A 23,359-nucleotide genomic window follows, 5' to 3' on the forward strand; every position below is an offset into this window, starting at 1 on the left:
AAGTACCATCCAAAAATGACCTCAAGAAATGGCGTGTGCCTTTGATAGAAACCGATTGTTGGTCGTTATTTATGGCCAATATCCATATAAACAATTCATAGATGAAGAGATAGAAATTTGACATAGCTGGTTTAACTTGTGAGGTCTACGATTGGAAAGTAAATTATTTAAAATTAAGTGTCATTAAAATGTTATAAACCCAGAAATTCTCACGCCTATCATGAATTATGATAATGATATTTAAATCGTAATTATGACAGTTGTAGATCATTAGAAACGTGCGTGTCTTTAGGCGTCGAATAATGAGTTTCGTTTTCAATATTTTTAAAGATTTCAGTAAAAATTCTACTGCTTGATTCTTCCTTGAGGGTTTCTTTAGAACCAGAAATGATTATAATGAAAAAGGAGAGAAGCATAGGTACAAATACATGTTCTTTCACATTTAAAATATAATTGCGACATTGCGATAGTGTGATTTTTCAATAAGCTTAAATAAGCAATACAAAAATGATTATTTTCCCGACAGTAATATTTAAATAACGAGCGTCTTTATCGCAAATACCCGTTACATTAATAGTTCTTAATTGTACCAAAATCAGTTTATTATTTACAAACTTCAAAGCATACGTAATTTTAGATAAGTCGGTTAAAATGTCTATTAATGAGTTTCCATTATAAAAGCGGGATAGCAAACAATTCTACATATTGGCATCTCGCTTCAATAACCGTAACAATTTCATAAGATCGTGGTACAAGCACAGGTGCCTGTTAACATTTGAATAAATTTCCTATTACGACCAATACTTGTTTTTTAACTATCGAAAGTCGAAAGCTCAAATTATCGACAATAATATATCAATTTACGGGGCAATAAAATAGGAACAGTTATGAATAATTTAAAATAATATAAATGATGAGAGATTTGCATACGTATAAATATTTTTTTTATACACCAACCTATAGTTTATCCTTTTTGTAGTATCTAATATTCACGACAAATCCAATAAACACTTACTCACTGCCCTATCAAAAATATCACGCGGATATAGCTTGATAAAAGCGCTTCCTAAGAAAAATGACAAGCGATTCCAACAGACTTTCTTCACAAAAAAATGATGACTGCAATCTGTTCAGCGCCATCTATCGCGTCCAAACCTATATTAATATACACACAACACTGAGTTATCGTTTACCATTCACTCAGCATAAACAAGACATAAAAATCAGGGACAATTAAAACGGGTCACAAAAAGCTTAACATATAAATTACAATTCGCACAAAAACGTGGCGCAATTAATTAAGGTCCACCAATTACTTTAACAGATGTCTTGAAACATTGTTAAAATCTCACGAGTGTTGTGCCCGCAAAACCGGAACAACTCGTTCTTTGTAAATCGGTAAAGTGACCATAACCTTAGCCAACCGAATCGATATGTCGATAAAAACGTTGGCTGAATAAACATTGTCAACTTATTAAAAAAAGAACGGTGTTTCTGGTTTTAAATTAAATGTTTCAGTTCTTTGCCGTCCGAGACGACATATTTTATCACAATAATTATAAATGCGATAGTGATGTGAGGGCGTTTATTTGTATGCGTATATGTTAGTTAGCTCTCCACGCTTAACGCCTGGACCTATTTCCATGAAATTTTGGTATAAAGGTAGCTGATACCTTCGACTTCGTTAAGGCGGGTGATATTTTTGCGGTTAGAATCGACATTCAAGTTTGCGAAGTTGTGAGGAACTGCTAGTTTTTTCTTAAGTTAATTATGTAGGAGAGTAATACTCAAATAATAGCTGTATGGGTATGTAAGTAGTTACTCTATATTTACAAGGACCCACTGCGTGCAAATATCGAGTTTAGAGTTCAATACCCACTTAGGCTGAATGGATACATTTAGTAAAATTGTTTTTTAATAGTGAGCATTAATTTTAATTGTTAGGTTGTTGTTCGACTGATTGTTTTTAGTAAATATTATTTTTCAGGAATCCCCCATGACCGTGAACGTTGAAAAGAAACTTATAATACCTATAAATAGTCATATTTTATAACTAGCTGTTGCCCGCGACTTCGTCCACGAGGTTATTTTCCCCGTACATTTTCCATTGTATCTACGGTCCTATTAGTCGCATCGTGATGTTATATAGCCTAAGCCTTCCTTGATAAATGGTATATTCAAAACAAAAAGAATTTTTCAATTCGAACTAGTAGTTCCTGAGATAAGCGCGTTCAAACAAACAAACAAACTCTTCAGCTTTATATATTAGTATAGATATTTTGCTTTAATGTTTACTACCTACAGCCCACAAAGGCTGTAACTACGTAATATGTACAGGCATGAAGTCACAATACCATTAGGTACAGAAAAGAGGAAACTATAAAAATAGCTTGAACAAACAACGAATGATAAAAAAGTTAATAAAAATGTCGATGTCGAGTCTGAAAGCAATTTAGGTCACAGGAAAACACTAAACGATGCCTTTTGTGGTGGAAATCGATGTCAAACTGGGCTGTTAGGACTTTGTGTGATTATAGGGTATGCGTGTAGGTATTGTACCTTGTTTACGTAAGGTATTTACTTGGTAAAGGTTTTTCGAAGTAATTTTTTTTAAAGAGGAATAGAAATTGCTGATGATGTACGGTCAATACATGAAAATTACAAGTTTTTGGGTTGGGTGACTCAATCGTGCTTCTAATTCCCCGTTGTTTGACCGCATGTCATGAGGTTGTATGTCAAACAGATATAAAAAGAATAGTAAGAGCCTTAAGTATATTAGTATTCCATAATAACTAGTTTGTGGATAGCCCGACTAGTTTCGGACTGGCGTCCTGAACCATGAGCAGATGCGGCGAAAGGGTCGCGAGTCGAACTTAAGACGTATATGTTTATGGTTTAACCATTTGTATACGCGCCTTTTTGGGAGAAGTATTCAAAATTCGATTTGGAATTCGAAATATAACGACAATCTTGAAACTCCTTGTAGTACAGGCTATAATATGCCTATAACGCCATACCCACTATTAACCTTTGCAGAAATATACCTACTATACTATGCACACACCCTACCCACTGCCCTAATACGGTTACTATAATCGCTCCGCACCTAATGACACACAAACATACACACGGACGATCGTTATCGATGCAAAACAAACGAACATCGCCATTTAATACTCTTGTAGAACACGACATCGTAATGTCAACGGTTTGCATCTTATTGTACAGTTGTGTATAAAAGTGTGTGAACTTGTCACGTGATGTTCAAGTGTCACTTCGTAAGTTCACATGTCAGATTTGTATCTAAAGTTTTTTTGATACTATCAGTGTTGAATTTTCTTTTACGTTCTTAAACTTGACTTCTTGTTGTTTTTTTTTTTCAAATCTTTTATTAAATAATATGAATCTTTTGGAAAGTTTCAATTGGTAAAGAATCTAGGACAGTAGTTTAATATGAATTAATAGTAGTAAGTAAAGTTCTATAATACTCTTTTCAAGACTCCCAAAGATGATCATCTTCAGCTCCAAGATGATCAAAACCCAATCTTGGACTTTAACACCTAGATTTAGCTTTGTAAATATGTTTCACCCGGTTTTACTCGGGGCACTTTTATGTGAGATTTGAGACTAGCACGACCAAACAGACAAAATTTCCAACATTGACATTTACATACCAAAGACCGTCAAACACCAAACATATTAATGATATTAAGTGTGCAATACATTAAGTAAATATTTTAGATTATTTTGACATCGATTGTACATAATGTGATCTTTCCTATGAGATGTAGCAATACTGGCAATAGGTCGAAAGTGCGAGGCTATGGCATCACCGTTCACTTGTTCCATGCTAACTGTGTGAGCTACTTAAATAAAGGTAAACATTTGACTGCGCCTTTTTAGCTTCTGATAGACGAGATTGCGAAGTACTTAAAGATTTATCTATTGAATAGTGATGTTGTTTGGACAAGGAGGTTTATTATGTTTCTGCTGCTATTGCAGGGCCTTTTGCCGTTCTTCAATATCTGTTCTCGGTGTAATAGTCAAATCCGCGTTCGATCTAGCTGTATTCCTGTTGAAGTACTTTCTTTTGTAGTAGAGCTAGTCATTCTTGGAGTAGAGCTAGAAAATAAATCGTTATGTATAGAAATTTTAACTGTCTTTTGCTATCACACTTCATAAGATAAAGCCTGTTGGCAGACTCGCGGATTAATAGCCTTGGCTCAGTAATAGAGTTCTGTTCTGCCTTTGAGTACTAAAACCCTTAAAAACAAATAATTAAAAGCAGAGTTTAATTTCTTCTACACTATTTTCTTCGTTTATTTCTTAGCTTAGTTCCACTGCTTCTAATACAATTAGTATTTACACAACTGACCAGCTGACTCATACATTTGACCTAGATCATTTAGAAGCACAACTCAATCAAAAGGCATGGCTACAATGAATCAAGTACAATATACGTCAATCAATTTAATAACTCGTTTGTCCGATGCTATCTTCTGAAGCACTCGATAAGTTTTATCATTGTAATCGATATTAGTGATGTATTTATCGATGAAAACCTTTTTGTATTGTATTGCACTGTTGTTCCTTGTATTGATAAAGAATCTGATTTTAGATTTTGTTTTTGAGAATTTGTTATGCATTTATTTTTATCGATGAAGGGAAATGTTATTTATCGATGAAATAATAAAATATTTCATATTATTTATATATGATTACGTTATTGAAATTGCAGTTAGGCAAGATTTATTAATAACTAGCTGACCCAGCAAACTTTGTTATGCCTAATAAATTATTTCTAGTTGTATGTATTTTTACTGTCACATTATAAAAAAAATAAAAGCAAACAATTTCGTCCAAAAAATAAAATATATTTTTTTTAGTGTGAGCAACCCTTATCACTTAGTGGTATGAAAAATAGATGTTGGTCGATTCTCAGACCTACTGAATACGCATATAAAATTTGGTAAAAATCGGTTAAGCCGATTTGGAGGAGTACGGTAACTAACATCGTGACACGGGAATTTTATATATTAGATTTCATAACAGTAATATTGAAGAATTACTTCTAAAATGTTTTAATTATAACCATTTCTGTATTATAAAGATAAAATTTGTGGAATCAAAAAATAAAAAAATGTCAAATGGCTTCATATCATTTGACAACAATCTTTTTCACAAACCATCCAAAACTTTTCAACCACCAAAAAGGCCTACTTCGAATAAAAACTTCATGGATTTTTATTTTAAGCTGCTATTTTATCGATAAAATGAATATATATCATATTTATTTAATTTGTTAATACATATACCATTCGAGTGCATCACAGTTTATCAGTTTAACCAAACATTATAACCGTGTTTATTTGTGGCCGCCATTTGTAAAGGATTAGAGTGTTTAGCTGCGCGTACGCAGAACGAGGGGCATTCCTTAGAATTATGTCCAACACCCACCTCCTTTGTATACAAAGCGAGGAAGTCAGAGAATCGTGGAGAATTAAAACTGTTATTGGTGTTTGTTTAGTAATTACTGGAGAAGGGTGAATAGAAACCCAGTTTTTCTAATGTATTGGACGTTTTAGGAGACACAGTAAAATGATTATATTAAGATTCTCAAAACTTTAAGAAAATAGTAGTGTAAATAGTTTTAAATGTGACATCACCAAAACGAAAACGTCTTGAAATTCTATTCACCTGTTTCACTATTTCAGTGTGTGTGCTTGCAGGAACCTTTTAATTAGTTTTCTATTTAGGCTACGAAAATTTAGAAAAAAATGCTCAACCTGTTAATTATTGCTTTTTTGTAGCAATGTAACATAAAAGCAATTACAAATATATGGCATATGAGATTCCGTCCCTTTTCGAATCTAGAAAAGTAACAATGCAGTAAGAATTCTAATATTAAATCAGGTACAGGGAGATGAAATATTAAGTAGTTCCCCTCTACGGAAAAATGCTTGGTTTTATACAAAATCCTAGGCAAGGCGGATTGTATAATGAAGCCGGGATTCTATTATTCAGGGGGGTTGCAGAAACTGCAAAGGGAACATTTTTATTCGACGTCAGCTTTTGTGAATGACTACTCAGGAATTTAAATCTTTAGAAATCTGAAACGAAGGGGACATGCTCAGGCATGTTGTTTCAGTTGAATATTGAAGGATTTTTCGTATCTCGATGTGGTTTTTAGGCTTCTGATATTTTATACTAAGTTGTCTATAAAACGAAAAACTGTGAGGGGTATTTCTGATAATGGCGCCTTTAAGTGACTTTCATAAATTATGGAGAAAGGTCTCTCTAATCAAAATACTTTAAATTTATCTTTCGTGAATGAAATCTAGATAAATATTCCATTGCAATCTTTAGAGGGCTAAGGTTGGGAACTGTCTTAGGAGATAATTCTATGCGATACATACTTTTCCAATTCACACTATCGGTAAATGGCCTAAGAATCTGCGGAGTCCAAACCTACGTTATTTGATAAAAGCTGAATGTTTGTTCGGATGCTCCTAACATAGGCAAAAACAATGGTCGATTATGGAGTTTGGGTCATAGTGGCTTTTTCAGATAAACTGTACTAAAGATGCTAAAAATATCGATCTAACTACGTCAAATAGTTATAGGGTCCACGAGCTCTTGCGCTATAATCTTTCCTTTCATTGTAATCACAGCCAATTACTCCACCATTCCTGATCTGCTTCCAATCTCTCTAATAAAATAAAGTGCACTGCATAGTACTGTAAGATAAAATGTGATGAGACAGACAGCTTTATTTAATGTATTGATTAGTTATATCCTTCGGAAATCCATTGTCCAAACAGAGGGGCTCTCTCCCTATTTGTCCACTTCGTAATGAATCAATCGCAGACCACGGAGTTGAAGGGTGGGTAATTTTGTACTTGCCAAAATTTATATTTGAAACATACTAGATAGTTATGAGGCTACCTTTTTTCAAGTCAGTATAGTGTGAGGATATAATAGGCACGATGACAGGTTTTTTTTTCACTTGTTGGTGGTTTCACTTTCTCTTTTGCGGGTCTTACATTTGGAATTTTATTTTGTCCTGCAAACATAAATTGAAGTTACAGTGAATGGAACTTACGCTTGTCGACACGATTGTTTATTTATTTTACGAAATCTTTACGTCAAAAGGCCCCCTCGCTCTTGTACACTTTAAAGCTCTCTTTAAGTTAGCCTTTGACAATATTTGTTGTTTAGAATAGGAAAAAAATGTATATCTAATAGTTTAAGTATCTAACTGATACTAGATTTTTACTTTTGATACCCAGTCATCATCCCTATTGCCGTCTTAAAACTAATGAAAAGGATCACTTATGAAGAAGACAGATGTTTAAGACTATGTTTAATTGTTCAACGCCTCGTAACTCATGCTTTCTAACAACTAAAATAGCTAAGGAAGTTGCTGAAGTAATGTTTCTTATGATCCGTCCCGAATGGCTTGTGGAAATGCGAAATAAATAACATGGAATGTAATCATAAATCTTGTTGTAGTAATACTACAGACGTTTCTTAATATAGTTTTTGTTCAATGCACTTATTATCTTTCCGTAGGATTATGGTTAAATTTTCTCATATTTTTCTGGGCACCTTAGATGCTGATCCGTATATGACTAACTGACGGCGTGATCTGTAATTAAAAGACCACTGTCTTTTTGTAGCCTACTACTTACTAAATATAATACTGGTTATTTTTATGCTATAAAACCCTCAATTTTGTCACGGATTTTCATTGAGAGATTCAATAAATTACCCAAAAGAAAGATGTGTAGAAACCTGTCATTGTTCTTTTTTGGGCATAACATGCCTAAAAAGCAATTCTTTTGTTTTATACCCATTTATTTTTAAATAGAATATGTAAGTTAGAAACAACGGTACTTGGAGATAGATCGTCAAGTTTCAACATAAAATGGACGATACGGTCGTCGCACAAACGCATGGCCAGCTGCGGAACGAGACGAAGCTAATTGGGGTGAAAATTAAAAACGTAGCACAGATTATAAATGTACGTAGTGCGGAGAGGGAATTGTGGTTTATGGTTCAGCCTTTAACGACCTTGCAGACCATAAAAATATAGTAATATAGTAAAGAGGATAAGATTCATTTTTGTTTTTAATTTTTCACGAATTCAATAAAACGCTACATTCTTCGGGAATGGCATAAGCTATATACCATCACCTGGTGCAATAAAATATGATGCAAAAACGAGAAGTAATTATCAATTTCATTGATAAGTAAGTATTTAATAGCGGTTTACTCACGCATACTTCGATAATTCAATCCCGATGTATTGGCCGACAATCCCGGTTAATCCCGGTAAATACCCGAGGGTTAACCCGCTATTAAATAAAACAAAATAATCAATCCTCCTCAAGAAAGGCGTTACATTGATGTTATTTGACATTATTGTCTTTTTATCAAACACCACTAAATACCGGAGATTGGAGTTTCCTTCTGTAAATAATGTTAAAGAGAAGTTTCTATCCCAATTTAAGGTATCAAGGTTCGTTAACCAGACTTTTTCGTGCTGTTTTTTTGTCTTGTTTGTTTCCTTTAACCAGACTGCCAATAGCGATAGCAGACAATTTGCACTTTGTACGTTTGTACGGTTTTGGACGATGCCCAACATCTAAGGCTTGCAGACAACGGCTAGACTGCGTCGAAGTCCAGACGTTTGTTGGTATAAACCTTGCATCGAAATTTTTAAATCACAATCTCAAAATAGAACAGAAATAAAACACTCGAGATTATTCGAGTCACTTTGAAACAATTCCATATTTGATATCCTGCAAAGTTTTTTGAAATATCTACAAAACCTCCGGCAGTAAAATTTTTCACCCCCCATAACTTTTTAATCGGTCGACTGATTCTTCGGTCTCATCAAACATGTCTAAGAACACTCACACATAATTCATCTTTAATACAAAACAAACCAAATTGAAATCGCCCAATCCGTTCACGAGTTTCAATACTTCAGACCGACACTTCAAACTTATAACACCCCTCTTCGTGGGTCGGGGGTTAAAACGCTCAATTTAATGGAAATGACATTTGGTCACGTGACTGATGCATGTCATTTTTTTACTTTAGATGGTGTTTATGGCATTTTTTACTTACACTAAAGATTGACGAAATGTGGCTTGGCTAGACAAGCAGGTATCTATTTCGTTCAATTCCATTCGCGACTGATGAATGACAGATAAAGTTAGAAGTAACTATATTTATTTACCCAAATCATTTGTTTATTTTGTTTCTATCAACAATAGCATCTATTGTTCAATTTACTAATGGATAGACAGTTAGTGCAGTTGTCTTGCAGTGCTCTTGTCCGGTGCAATGGAACGACAGATTATATTAGAAAATACTAGATTCAAAATGATAGGATTCGCTGCCTTGACCGCATGGGTAGTTGTTTTTTTGTTTTGTGAGTGAGTGCACTTTCTTTCGAGACCTACTTTCGTGGGCAATGCAAGTGCGAATCTTGTTTTTTTTTTGTGACTTTCGCTGTTTTATTCTGGTAAAAAGTAGTTTAATTTATTCAACAACTTCATTTTACGATTCAGTGGTAATGTTTTAATTTGAATTGAAAGATTTGCGCAAATTTTTTTCGTGGTCAATTCCATTTCGACAGTTTTCTAAGTAGGGTATATTACATGGGCTAGCGTTATTATTACAATTAACGCTTTTGATCCATCAGAAGTCTAATAGAGTCCTTTAAATAAAAAACATATATCTTCTGTCCTACCTTGATTTTGTGACTGAAATTACTAACTATGTGACGATCGAGTCACACATGCGGTTCGCACTTGGCCAGAAAACGCAAAGTATAGATGGGACTGGAAAATAAAAGAGTGGCGTTTGCCTAGCAGTTGGATCAAACCACCACGGGTTGCACATCGGAAGTGCCGACGGAAGTGAAAACTTGAATATTAACGTTGTGTATTTTTTATTTTTTGGAATTGTTTTGGAATAACTTTGTCGAATTGATTTCATTATAAAAGTACTATCAGTAGAATTCAGAATTTATTTATATTGCTATCGATGCAGTATTGCTCTAAGTCTAATAAGTTTTCGCCTTACGAATTTTCAATCGGCATCACGTTACCCTGACGCGAGTTTAGATGTTTTTACCCATACAAAAAAGTGCTCTGAGCCGCTAAAGAAGTTTTCACTTCAAAAACATATTTGAAGTTTCTCCTATTTAAAATACAAAATATGCAAGTGCGAGAGCTACAGAAAACAAATGAACAGTGAATATCTATCTCCAAACAATGGTATCGTTGAGTATATACTTACTGACATAATATGTGACTTCATTGATGTGTTAGTGATAATGAGGATGACGGATAACTAAAATGTATTACTACATTTGTTAACATTTTGTTATTGTTACTGGGCTTGTAAACCTTAGTAATAAATATGAATAAATAACTTTAAGCTATTTTTTAATGTTGGATGCTTTTAGCTATGGTCGAATGTTTTACGTAAGGTTAGGTCATCAGTCAAAATTTTCGCAGTACTCCGAGGTAGCGTGGCCGTTTGCCTCCCAACTATAAGGAAAAAAGCATTCTGGCGGTTGTTGCCGGCGAGAGTTGGGCATGTATTTGCCCTCCCCAGGGCGAAGGAAGTCTTTTTTTATAGTAACTATCGTGAAACCAATTCATTATTAAATGATGTAACGGTTTACTCACGCGTATTTAGCGGGAGTGCCCGACTAGTTTCGGACCCATCCGGAGTCCTTAATCATCTGCTCGCGGGGAGGGGTCGCGAGTCGAACTGCCGACCGGCTAGTATATACAGTGCATAATACTCAGATGTTGTCTTTGTTTACTCATATTACACAATAATCCTTTCTCCTAATAATTCACACGATAAAACAACAGGTTTTATTACAATAATTATACCGATCGTCTAACAAGTTAATTTGATTATAATAGCCGTTTCACAGCCGTGTATCGTGAGCTAGTGTCAACTTGGGAACAGATTTTCCCGACAATCAGTTTCGTTAAGATAAGCTGTATCAGCTTTGAAGGTAAAGAACTATTAAACTTCAATTGTTATGGTGTCCTCATGAAAAACAAGCAACATATTGGCCTATTTTTATTTGCTTTGGCGGGGAGTTCTCATGGATACCCGCTCCCTCGGTGAAAGAACGGATAGTGTCAGACTCTTACTGACTAAACCTGAACCGCCATGCTATGTCATCCGCGTTTTTGTGACGGCGTATGGCAGTGCGTTGCTATCCTTCATACTACATATTTATTTATACTACATATATATTATGCATAATTGTTTTCCACAAAACTGCAAGGTTTATGATTGAAGATCTCTAGAATATATATGCCAATGGCTTTAGACACCATCATGGTAGCTATTAGATGTATTTGTGGCTATAAGAAGTGGTAATACTATATCACTTCTTGATTGTTTAAAAACCTTTTGTTAAAAAGTGACAGACGATCTGCATCTTACACCAAGTCGCGATGCAGATTCAGTCGATAGCAGACAGCCTTGATCTGTTGTACGATTTCATCCAATTATACTCATTGGTTAATAGCTGGAGTCATGCGTAGAGAGGTGGATATTGACTGAATTTCTTGTAATTTTTTATGATAATTGTCATTTCGTAAAGAAGATTTCTTTCACTTAGTTAGTAATCTTATTTTGCTCAAAAATACGAAGCATCCTAGGTAGTAAACCTACTTTGACTGTACGGATAGCCGAGTGGTTGAGGTCACCGACTATGCGCTTCGTGTCGCAGGTTCGACCCTCGTGTAGGACAAGTATTAGTGTGATTCACGTTTTTGCTCTGAGTCTTGTCTTTCTGCAAGTGACTTGAATGTTTGTGAAATCCACTCGCGACAAAAGGAGTCGTTTTCAAAATTATAAAAATAAATAGATTATAGCAAATATTTGAGATTTGATAGCATCATTAACAAGACTCGTTTTAAGATTACCTGACTGAATGAACTAGCTAATGTACATAAATCACTCAACACAAAATCCTCGTATGTAATCCATTAAACTTTTATGCTTAAGAATCTGTTCCGAAACAAGAATTTCGTGTTCTTTACGCATCTTAGTATTCGCTATAGTATTTAAATGGACAGGAAACGATCGCTTTTTCTTTAATGAAAATAACTTGTTCCTCGATACACTTTCGTTGGTAACATTGAGGCATCTCATCAATGCGACTTCCAAGTCACACGAACTCATCTGGTTTTACCGTCATTGAATATACTGTTACTCGGCGCGTCATCGAAAAACTGAGAGTCGGTTGTAAATATTACGGTGTACAAATTGCAATCTTACTTTGTGATTTATAAGATACATTTTTGGTCGAGTGCTAGTAATGTTGATTTTTTTCGTACAAGCTGTTTCATAAATTACGATCTCCTCAGTTTTACTCCATTCATTGGTTATAAATGAACAAATTATTGATCAATCTCAATATTTAGATTACATATAACTGTTCACTATTCCCTATCGCGGTCGCTTGATGATTTTGCCGATCTATTATCAGTTGGTTTAACCTTCATGCCCATTGAGCCGTATCGATCAGATTTTTGCTACAAATCACTAAAATTACTTTATCGTTCACAGGTCCGACGATCGCTAAAATTGCGGGGCAGACGCAAGGAAAAGGAGAAACTGCCGTCGGGGATAACAGCTGACTACACGGCTTCGCTGTTCGCTCATCTGGAACAAGACTCAAACTACTCCAATTACCCGCTCATACCTACCTCGGGGTCCAACTCAAATCTAAGTGACGAAAATAACCATGTCTCGCCGGGATACCCCGCGACCCATACCTGGAGCAAGAAGGAAGGAGTCTTGCAGTCTGACAGCTCAGAAACGTCCTTAAACTCCTTGAATAATCCCAACAATGTGAACACCAGCCCTCGACAGCCACCGAATCTACCTCCTATACCCCCACGTCCTCCAAAGCGTGGCATCCTCAAAGGTCCACGCCTTAGCAACACTAGTTCAAATTCTGTAGAAAACAATGTCCAAAGTACCGACGCTGTTGACAACGTCAACGGTCAGGACGTCAACCTGCTCGCGAGGAACACGCAGCAGAATGAGATCATATCATACGGCATCCCGCCTTCTAAGAGCACCTCGTCAAGCGACGACATGCAGCACATACAGAACTTTACCAAAAAGGTCATCCACAGTCCCGTGGAGACTCAGTACAAAAATTACAAGAATAATGCTAATAACCCGTCGATAACGACTCAAGATGTCGATGAGGTACCAAAGACGAATGGGAACAGCTACATTGGCGTGACGTCAACGTCACCCAGTGCTGATTCCCTAACCGATACTACGACTAACTCTTCGTTCGCCACTCCGCCGTTTTCTACCTCACCAGTTGGCGAGTCCCAAGGGTTCCACCGATGGTCCAGGACCAGTAATTTCGATGACGTGTACTTACCGCTACCGGCTTTATCGCCTCTTAAGCTCCCTAAGCCAAGAGTACTGACTATTCAACGTCAGAAGGCTCCAAGAAACGACTTTGGATTCAGTCTTCGCAGAGCCATGGTTCAGGAGAGAATCTTCATAGGGGATATCAATGGACATGACACGTTCCTTATGAACGGCGACAACAAATGCAGTCATGTCGGTATGATCAGTAAATTGACCTTCAAGGCTGTAATACTAGCTGAACCTGGTTCATACCCGGGCGCCAGTGAGACGGGACTGTTGCCCGGTGACAGACTGCTAGAAGTAAACAGCGTGAACGTAGAAGAGAAGAGCCGAGAGGAAGTCATTGACCTCATCAAGAGCAGTCAAGATTCAGTCACGATTAAGGTGGGTTTCTTTATGATTTTTATTGGGTTAGGAATTTAAATGCTTAGATTTTTTATTGATAGTTAGTTCATGATTTAATTATTCATTCCATTTTTTTTATACAACCGCCTTAGCTTAGTTGGTCAAACCCGATGCCAAGCCTAACACCAGGTGTGGAATGCCATTGTAACGTTATTTTGCACATAAAAGTCGTATAATTTGATAGTTATACAGATCTAGAAACACTAGTTTATTACTTGGTAACACTATTATTACAGTTACTGTTTAATAGTATCTCAGTCGTGACTCATAAAATTGTGTAAATCGTTTTTTTTTTTCGGTTGCAGTCATTAAATTAACGGTTGTACACAAGAGGAATAGACCGTAGATACTTTACTTATGTTTTTTTCTTTTTTTTGACTAGGAAATTAAACAGCTTAGCTCTTCCAGTAGTGTTATTGTTGAAGCTGTGGTCAAGTCTACTTATAATATTATTTATCGTAAAAAAAAGGACGTTGTATTTATAATAAACTTTCCATTTAATTAATCTACATAGTCCCGGCAATATTTTATTCGTAAACGTGTTATGAATCTTTTTACAAATCGGTTAAATATTTTAAAGTAATCGTGATATAGAAGTTAAAACCAATTTATCTAATATTGGTTTTTAACTTCTATGTAATGTATACAATACCGGCCTCTCTACCTTTCCTTAGCCAGTACAAGTAAACAAACAAAAAAACTCTTAAGCTTTTAAATGTTACGAGTAGTATAAAAAAGTATATGTATAATGATTAAGTAGGCCTAGGTATAAGTAAGCCTATGCTAATAGATAAGGCTAATAAATATGAATAGGCTGAATAGAAAGTGGCAAATTAATGGTATTGTTTAGTGATCATAACCTGTTGTGCTTGCCAGTATCATTTCTAAAACCATAGATATTATTAGACCATAGTTCGATAGCGTAGGAGCCTACGCCAAGTTGAAAGCAATTATTAGAAACTCCTTAACGATTGTTATTATGATGATCAAAACACTTACTGCTGCCAACTTTTACGAAATTCTATCTTTTTTTAATGAGGCAGGGGAACTGATAGTCCTTGTCAAGGTTTTGACATATTACATTTTTTATAACCTCGAATCCTCTTAGATCATCGGCCTAACTTTTTCTCCACTATGTCGCATTCCGATCTAATAGGATTCAGCTAACTACCAGTTTTTTCAAGGAGCGACTGCCTATCTGACCTCCTCAACAACACCATACCGCTTAAACTGGTTGTCAGACATTCTATCTTCAGGTTATCTGTAACGACTGTCAAAGATGTAGGAATAACAGCCGGGACTCACCATTTTTCGTGCCTTTCGTAACACGGAGGAGCTCGTTATGAAAAAGATGGTCACCGATCTACGGACCAACCGCGTCAAGCGTAGTTTCTCGTGTTACAATATTTTATTATGTAGCTCTGTTACCTAATTATTATCTGTTACCTAGATATGGCTGCTCCAATTAATAACAAACTTAGCACACGCGAACTGTCACGGTCTCAATATATTTGTGTTATTGTAACAAATCACCGCTATTGTTCTTTAATTAAACAATCTATGCTTGTCTGTCATTTGAAAATGTTTAAGTTTCATTTGCCTAGGGACTAAACTCAGTCTAATGCATACATGATATTAAACAATCTCTATCTCTAAACACTTGATAATGTTTAGAGATAAATAAATTTGGCAACTAAAGTGTCACATTAATTATGTATGAAATAATTATTTATCACAATTTACTCAAAGAAACGATAAATGCATTTGTAATGACTTCTTTTAGGTACTATTACGACATTTTTGCATGTGATAGTATAATTTGACATAACAATTTTTACGGAACATTAAAGCACAGACGTAACATCATACAGCCAACCATAGATAAAATCTAACCCTAGTCCCGAGTGGTTCCTATCATAGAGCACGTGCATACAACTTTCTCCCGCTCGCACCGATGTTTACAAGAAAAACCACTTTCAAGTTCGATTTGTGCTCATGTATATTTATTTACATTTGTGTAACATTGATGACTTACTGGCTGAATGATTGACATACCTCGTTATGACTCACTGAGTAAAAGTAAAGTTTTGTTTACGAAATTAGAAATTTGAAATTGGAATGCGTATGCGTTTTGTTTCTAAATGCTGTAATTTGATTTAATGAGAATGTTTGAATGAGTGAATATAGATTTAAATTCGTTTATCAATGGTGTACGTGCCAAGCTACTATTTGCTTGTTAAATTATATTTAATGTTATAAGACTTACAATTATTTTCTTGCTTTAGGATTACCATAATTATTCATGAGATTAGTGCAAACGTTTGACATAAAAAAAACCGATCCGCTTAATAATAAATTAAATCGTGATGCTTATTAAGTCTTAATTTTTCCTCGCTAGTATTAATTCCTAAATATATTAGATGTGTATTTATTTACGACAAAAATACCTTACCACAAAATAATTTGCTTTAATTTACTCTGACAGCCAACAGGGTTGCCACCCTTACCAGACGTTACTTCAAATGGTAATTTTCCCAGGTGCAACCGGTAGCGGAGCTATGCGAGCTGTCCCGGCGGAGGGCGGCTGACGGAGGAGGGGACGTGGACCTGTCAGATAGTAACGTGAGGGGGGGCACCCTCAGCAGGTCAGGCAGTCGGAGATTCACTACGTCACAGGTATGTTGATTTTATAGTTATGTTTTTATAATAATATGCAGATTGAATATGTTTTGTGTATTTTTAATGTCGATACAGGGTGTTGTTAAATTCTGACTGGTAGGTTCCTTTGTCGCGTCTTTGATAGAGGATTGCATAGAAAATTATCAAAATTATGAATTTTCAATAGGTACCTATATCTTTTGTGTGGAAGAGAGATGCCGCTCTACGAAATGTATTACTCTGTCCCGCTTCCAAAATCTTATTATTTACTATTATTTTAAGACGTGGTGGACGATATGCGTTATTGCGGATTGTGGAACCCCGGCCTTAGATAATGAACAACATTATACATAGATTGCGTGATCACAAGTAACTTATTAACATTAATTACTTTTTATTCGAGTTTGTTCAAAATAATTAGTGTTGCAACAACTTGTCGACAAATCTTTTATGATATTGAATTTTCAATGACGTAATTATGATCATAACTTAGCAATTTTTTTTATCATATGAGTTTGGTCTACTGTTTCTAAAGCTTAATTAATACATTGTTATTCGTGGAACGTTTACCTATTAGATAACTGTTATTGCTCTTACTATGATATATATAAACCTATATATATAAACCTATTTTAAGAAAAGGACACTTGTTACACACTGTTTGAAATGTCTGTGTGTCTCTACATTGTCCTTGAGAATGACAAGGTGAACATGACTCTAAAGAGCGTCATTTTGCTGTGTGCCATTCTATAATCACTTAATTAATTGACACTTAATTATAAAAAAGAAATGAAAATAAATTTGGTCCCCTTCTCGAAGTACCTACCTAACATTTTGAGATTAAATCCTGCTTAAGCGTAAAATTAAAATTTACATTTAAGTTCACATTACCCAATTAAAATACAGTATTTATGAATAATTATCAAAAAAGCAGTTTATCGAATGACAGGCCCTTTTTACCTCAATTATCGAACAAGTTTAAACTTTTTCGTAAAAACCTTCTTAATTAATAACTTTTTGACAGTAGTAGTCTGGCCGAATATTTTGCTAGTTGTATGTATTTTTATTGACACCTTAAAAAATAATAAAAAAACAAATATTTCGTCCAAAAAATAAAATATATTTTTTTAGTGTGAGCAACCCTTGTCGTTTAGGGGTATGAAAAATAGATGTTAGTCGATTCTCAGACCTACTGAATACGCATATAAAATTTGGTAAAAATCGGTTAAGCCGTTTCGGAGGAGTACGGTAACTAACATCGTGACACGGGAATTTTATATATTAGATATTAGATTGGACATTCGCTTCAAGCCTTCTGACTTCGTTATCAATTTTGTAACTGACGGTCTAGATAATTGCAAATGACGTACTAGACCTAATTTCTAGGGTTCGTAGTAACTGGTAAATGTAAGCAAAGGTAATTGTTAAAAATAGAATGGAATTTTAAGAGAGATTTTGGGATTCAGTACAGTATTGAAGGGTCTTGTAAGCTCGAGTCAAAGTATACATAATATATGTGACGAGAAAAGAAAATAGAAACTAACATTATCAAAAGGAGAGGTATAACCTAACCGCGGGATTAAAAGACTAGGGCAGTTTAAAACTATTCGCAAACATATTCGTGTTTAAAGAAGAACGACAGGATATTTGACCCACTATTGGAAAAACAGTACAGAGGCACTTTTAAATACTATGTACATAAATACGAAATAAAGCTTAACGTTTTAAAGCGCAAAATCTTGATAAACGATTTTAGATTAAGATCTCTAAGTTTATAAATCAATTTCGTGATATAATGAGCTATTTCATAACTTACATAGTCATGCAATACGTTGCATGCACGCATACTCAGTGCATGTTCTAACTAGCATAAAGACATACATTATGCGTACAATCAACCGCATATAAGAAACAGTTTAAAATTGAGAGTTAGGAGTCAATGAAGATTGAAAAATCTTAATTTAGACGATGTTTTAGAGACTCCGCATAAAAAAGCAGTTTAAAAAGCCGGTTAAGTACGAGTCGGACTCGCAGCATAGGGTTCCATACAGAGTCTAAATAAAAGGAAAGTGGTGCGCTGACTGTCCGTCAGTCCGTCCGTCACCAGTCTTTAGCTCATGATCCATGATGCTGTTGAAATTTTCACGGATGATGATTTCTGCTGCCGTTGCCGTATTAATCCCGATTTTATTATTTAAAAATACGACAGTTTGTAATTTACTCCTTGTGCCGTGGTGTATTTGACAAACATATAAATCACTGGCACAAACACACCCAGACCTAGAACAAACATTTGTGGATCACACAAATGTTTGTCCTACGCGGGGATCGAAACCGCGACACGACGCGCACAGTGACTTCAACCACTTGACTATCCGTCCAGCCAATGTTCCCGTGGGATAATTTTCGACCTGTAGCGGGCGGGTCCGCGGGCTAAAGCTAGTCTATAGCTAAACTATAATACAGTACACCTAGTGCGGTCGATTGTACAGCACATGCACTGGATAGGGTTACATCATGGTTGCGTATGTCAAAACAATGTGTTGAAGCGAGCGATTGGCGCCAATGATCTGTGCTAGGGTTGGCAGGTGTTATATATCGATTGTCTTGGTTTAAACTAGGTTAGATTATATCGTTTTTATTTTAATAAGTGTTGAATGAAAATATGAGTCAGTTATTTCATTGTGACTTTAAGTGTAGGGTTGGCGTTAGGAAAAATGTGAATTATATTAAAACTTTTACGCAACGCCATCTAGTCACAAAATATGAAAAGCTTGTTTTACGAGTAGGTACCAGACAAGTGATAAACATATTAAAGATACATTTCACTAAGAAACAGAATAAATGATCGTGCTCATCACCCAAACATTTGTCTTGGGTGGGAACCGTACTTACGACCTCCAGTATAGCAGTCAGGGCCGCTAACCACTAGACCAATAAGCCAGTCGAATATTGTTATTTTTTCCTCATGCAATTTAATTTCGTCATATAGTGTCAGTATTAGACGTCAATTCAGCTGTCTACTTGTCAGTTTCTCTCCCTAAGTACCTACAGACCCAGCAGCTCAGCTTTTATCAGCAGAGGCAGCCCTACAACGGACCTATTTTAACCGAGTTATCGACATGGATGTGTGAATAAATGAAAAACAGTCTGCCGTTAAGGAAATGAGTTGTTAGAGTGTTTCTAACTAGCTTTCACTATACCCGTGACTACTATTTATTTTAATGAAAGAAAACGTTTAGTTTAACTAGTGAAAGAAACATGCAACTATTTATAAAATTGTAGGGTAAACTAATGTATAAATATAACGGGATAAATAAATAGTGGAGGAAAGAATCATAATATGCGCTGTTTATAGTTAAGTGCTAACATTTTGGCTTTAAAAAGTTATGGATTCGGTTTTTAATCGCATCAGGTTCCACCAAAAAGTTAGGCTTAATTAATAACTCCCGCGGTTGGTGCATGAAGAATTGAAACGCATTGCTTTGCTATGCACCAGTACTAAAACACTTATGACGTAGCACGGAGGTTCAGGTTTAGTCAGTAGGAGTCTGACACTGCCCGCTTCCTTCCCTTGAGGAAGTGGGTGTCGATGAAGTTTCCCCTGCCACACTAAAAAAGGCTTACAAGATCCCTCTTAAGGCAATTGTTTTTTTTTAAGAGACGTTCGGCTAGAAGAAAATATAAAGGGACATTTAATAATTACATGTCTTAGGTTGCAAATGTTGCAATTAATTATTCAACAATTGATTGGACTTTATCTGACATTTCTATTCTGTGACAGATGTAGGTTTCAATATCAATTAAGTACATAGTCTGGTAATTGAATTGTGAAGATAATATTTACATATCTAGATTCTTTAGTCTGCACGTTTTTGTGTGTTTACATTTGATCTATTTGATCCGTCAAAGCTAAATATGGGAAGCAGAGTTCTATTGGCCACCAAGGCACCAAGCGAAACCTATCGGCGATCCCCGCATAGGACAAACATTTCTACACACAGGCTTGGTCTCTCGTGTCGAAGTATCTTTGTTCATTTGACTTGAATGTTTGTGAAGCTCCCCGCGACACAAGCATTCAAATCCGTAGTGCGGAAGTCGAATTAAAAAAAAAGGAAGGTAGTCAACAACCTACGTAACAAAACCTCTGATTAAAAACCTAGTAAGTAACTACTTATTTTCTTTTTATTATGTTAATGACATTTGACATGTGATATACCTAAATGTCATTTTGAAATACATCACGTCTGACAGAAAGTGATACGAGACAAATAAATACGTGTATATGTCTTTGAATGATATCGCGTTACAACCAGTGTACAAATATTTAACTCAAGCCAAGGGTTTAAATCTCGTATCTTTTATTAAAGTTTAAACTGACCCACAAACATCCGCTTTCGAATTTATTTTACAATTATTTTATCTGACAACCCTGATCTGGCGTTGCGGTGTTGCCAACATTGTGACACAGTGTCATTGAAACGTAACTGAAACGCTATCGAGATCTTACCTAACTGTTTTTGTTGCGGTTTGCGTTAAAACATGTTAAAAATCAATATCTTTTTTATTAGTATCGTATATCGTAAGAGATCAACGTCTGTTCTTTATGAATTTGGGATTATGAACTAGCTTAACAACTACTGTACCGTTGTCAGTCCGTCTGTCACTAGGTTGTATTTCATTAACCGTCATAGTGTCATGGTTGAAAGTTTGATGTATTTATGTTGACATTATAAAAACAAACTAAAAACGGCGTTTAGCAATGATTGTTAATTATTATTAATTAGTAAATATTTGATACCAACAGTCCTAACATTTGACCAGGGTTTACCCTTAAAAATTAAATCATATCATCTTATACATGACCACAAACAAGAGAGTAATGTAAGTAAAAAGAGCCGAAAGTCGAAACTAACCGGTCCTTAACAAAGCAGGTCCAATTTGTGGTAGTACAGTCGGCTACATAAGTACGAGTACGTTACCGACTTACACCTAGAGGGTCGCGTCGTGCACTTTACAAGACATTATTATCTGAGCCTTGCGTGACAATGTAATTCTATGACATGACATAAAGCTGAGTTGATGCTACTGGCCATAGAAGCTCCGCTAAAATCGTCATCGAGTAATTCTTACTCTCATGGAGTAAGAATTACTCGATGACAATTTTCGTTTGAATTGTCTTTTCCGATTTCTTTGATTCCAAAGCAATCTCAAAATCAAACTCTATAAGTTATTCTTTTAAAAATAAAATATTACAGTGTAATCTGATACGTTATAATTATTGAAGAGTGCAGAAACAGCGACACCATCTAAATGCTTGCTTTTTTAGTTGATAAAAAGTCCACTTGACTGCCCATTGATTTTGAAATCTTTGTGTTATGACCAACTTCTGTAGCTGACTGTACTCCAGTCAGCTGACACGCGACAACTCGATCTGCGCACGCGCGCACTCGAATTGTCAGTTTTTGTTAAATACCTCAGCAGTATATGGATGGAGTAATTTAATTTATGAGTTCATTGTGTTTGCACTTCTTGTGAGTTGAGTAGAGTGACGTCATGTATTTTGTAATTATTATAATTGTTACAAAAAACAGGGCTGGTTTGAGGTGTCTTGCGTAACTCTTTGGAATGGTAGAGCAGGCTTTTTCCGGGCGGGCTATGAGAAAAATCAATCTTTCCGTTTTTACGACAATGCGGTAATAACTGAATGACTAGTATACTTACTGAAAGACCATCAAGATTTATTTATAAGGTATTTATTTCTATTGAATCAAGATAGGAATGCGTGATAGATGCTCCAGTTACGTAATAGCTACCTTCTTGGTCTAGTCTTATACTAGTCTTTTGCCTGACTCTTACTGAGTATTTTTTTTAAACCAACGTAATAGTAGTTATTCTTCTTAAATAAAAATTAAGCAGGCATGCAATTGCAACTTATTTATAACTAAGGATTTTCTTTTTCCTCTTTTAAAAACGTCTTGTCTAATGAAGCTTAAGGAATTTCATCCTTGCGACGCGGGATGTTCCACAAACACAGAACAATATTGTGTAACATAATATTGTAATTGAAAACATAATGCTCGTATTTGTTGTTTATAACTCTGTCGAAACATTTAATTATAGTACACTACACCTGTGTATAGGCTATTATTTATTTTTAATTTACCATTCGTCATTTTGATTGCTTATTTAATTAAATATTATGTCCGTATCTAAACTTGAGGCGTAACCTTCGTGGCCAATATATCTTGGTTTATGAGGGACATTTTATACTAAAAGTTTACAAAACCTATAATTTGTTTTGTTATTAGAAAGTACACCGTGACTTTTTAGTCGTCTTACAAAAGCAGCCCAGTTCATGTATCCAATGACTAGAACACGTTCATGATAAAAAAAAAAATTAAAATGCAATTTTATTCAATATTATGATGCAATTCGTAGTTTTTTAGAAACACAGCCCTGTTGCGAGCGCGGTCCGAGCCTTGTAACAATGGTGCGGGGCGCGGGCGGCGGCGTTTTTATCATTTTTAAGAGTTTATTTCAGATTTCTCTTGCTTAATTTATCTTCGTACTTATTATCTAGTTGATGATAAAAAAAAATAAACGCGCCTAGAGGTATTTTACGTCGGATACATGAATTGGGCTACTTTTGTAAGACGACAAAAAAATCACCGTGTATTATTATGATAATCTTATACTTAAATCTCCACCTGAAAGTTTCAAAAAATATATTCCTTTATAGCAGAAAGGCCTGCGCTTAAGCTTGCTGGATTAACTGGCTCATGAAAAGACGTCAACGATTAATTAACAGGGAGGTAAAAAGCTCTTTTATGAATGGTACATATTA

The 23,359-nt window shown here is 35.3% G+C and overlaps 1 protein-coding gene across 1 annotated transcript in view; it reads left to right on the forward strand.

The window, feature by feature from the left end:
* LOC113493528 (unconventional myosin-XVIIIa) overlaps nucleotides 1-23,359 on the forward strand; it is a 270,245-nt gene that overhangs the window by 37,501 nt on the left and 209,385 nt on the right. Inside the window, exons 3-4 of the mRNA XM_026871543.1 lie at nucleotides 12,622-13,833; nucleotides 16,393-16,530. Of these exons, the coding sequence (XP_026727344.1) occupies nucleotides 12,622-13,833; nucleotides 16,393-16,530 (1,350 nt within the window). The remainder of the gene's footprint in view (nucleotides 1-12,621; nucleotides 13,834-16,392; nucleotides 16,531-23,359) is intronic.

This window comes from Trichoplusia ni, chromosome 1, assembly GCF_003590095.1.
Source record: "Trichoplusia ni isolate ovarian cell line Hi5 chromosome 1, tn1, whole genome shotgun sequence".
Classification (NCBI taxonomy): Eukaryota; Metazoa; Arthropoda; class Insecta; order Lepidoptera; family Noctuidae; genus Trichoplusia; species Trichoplusia ni.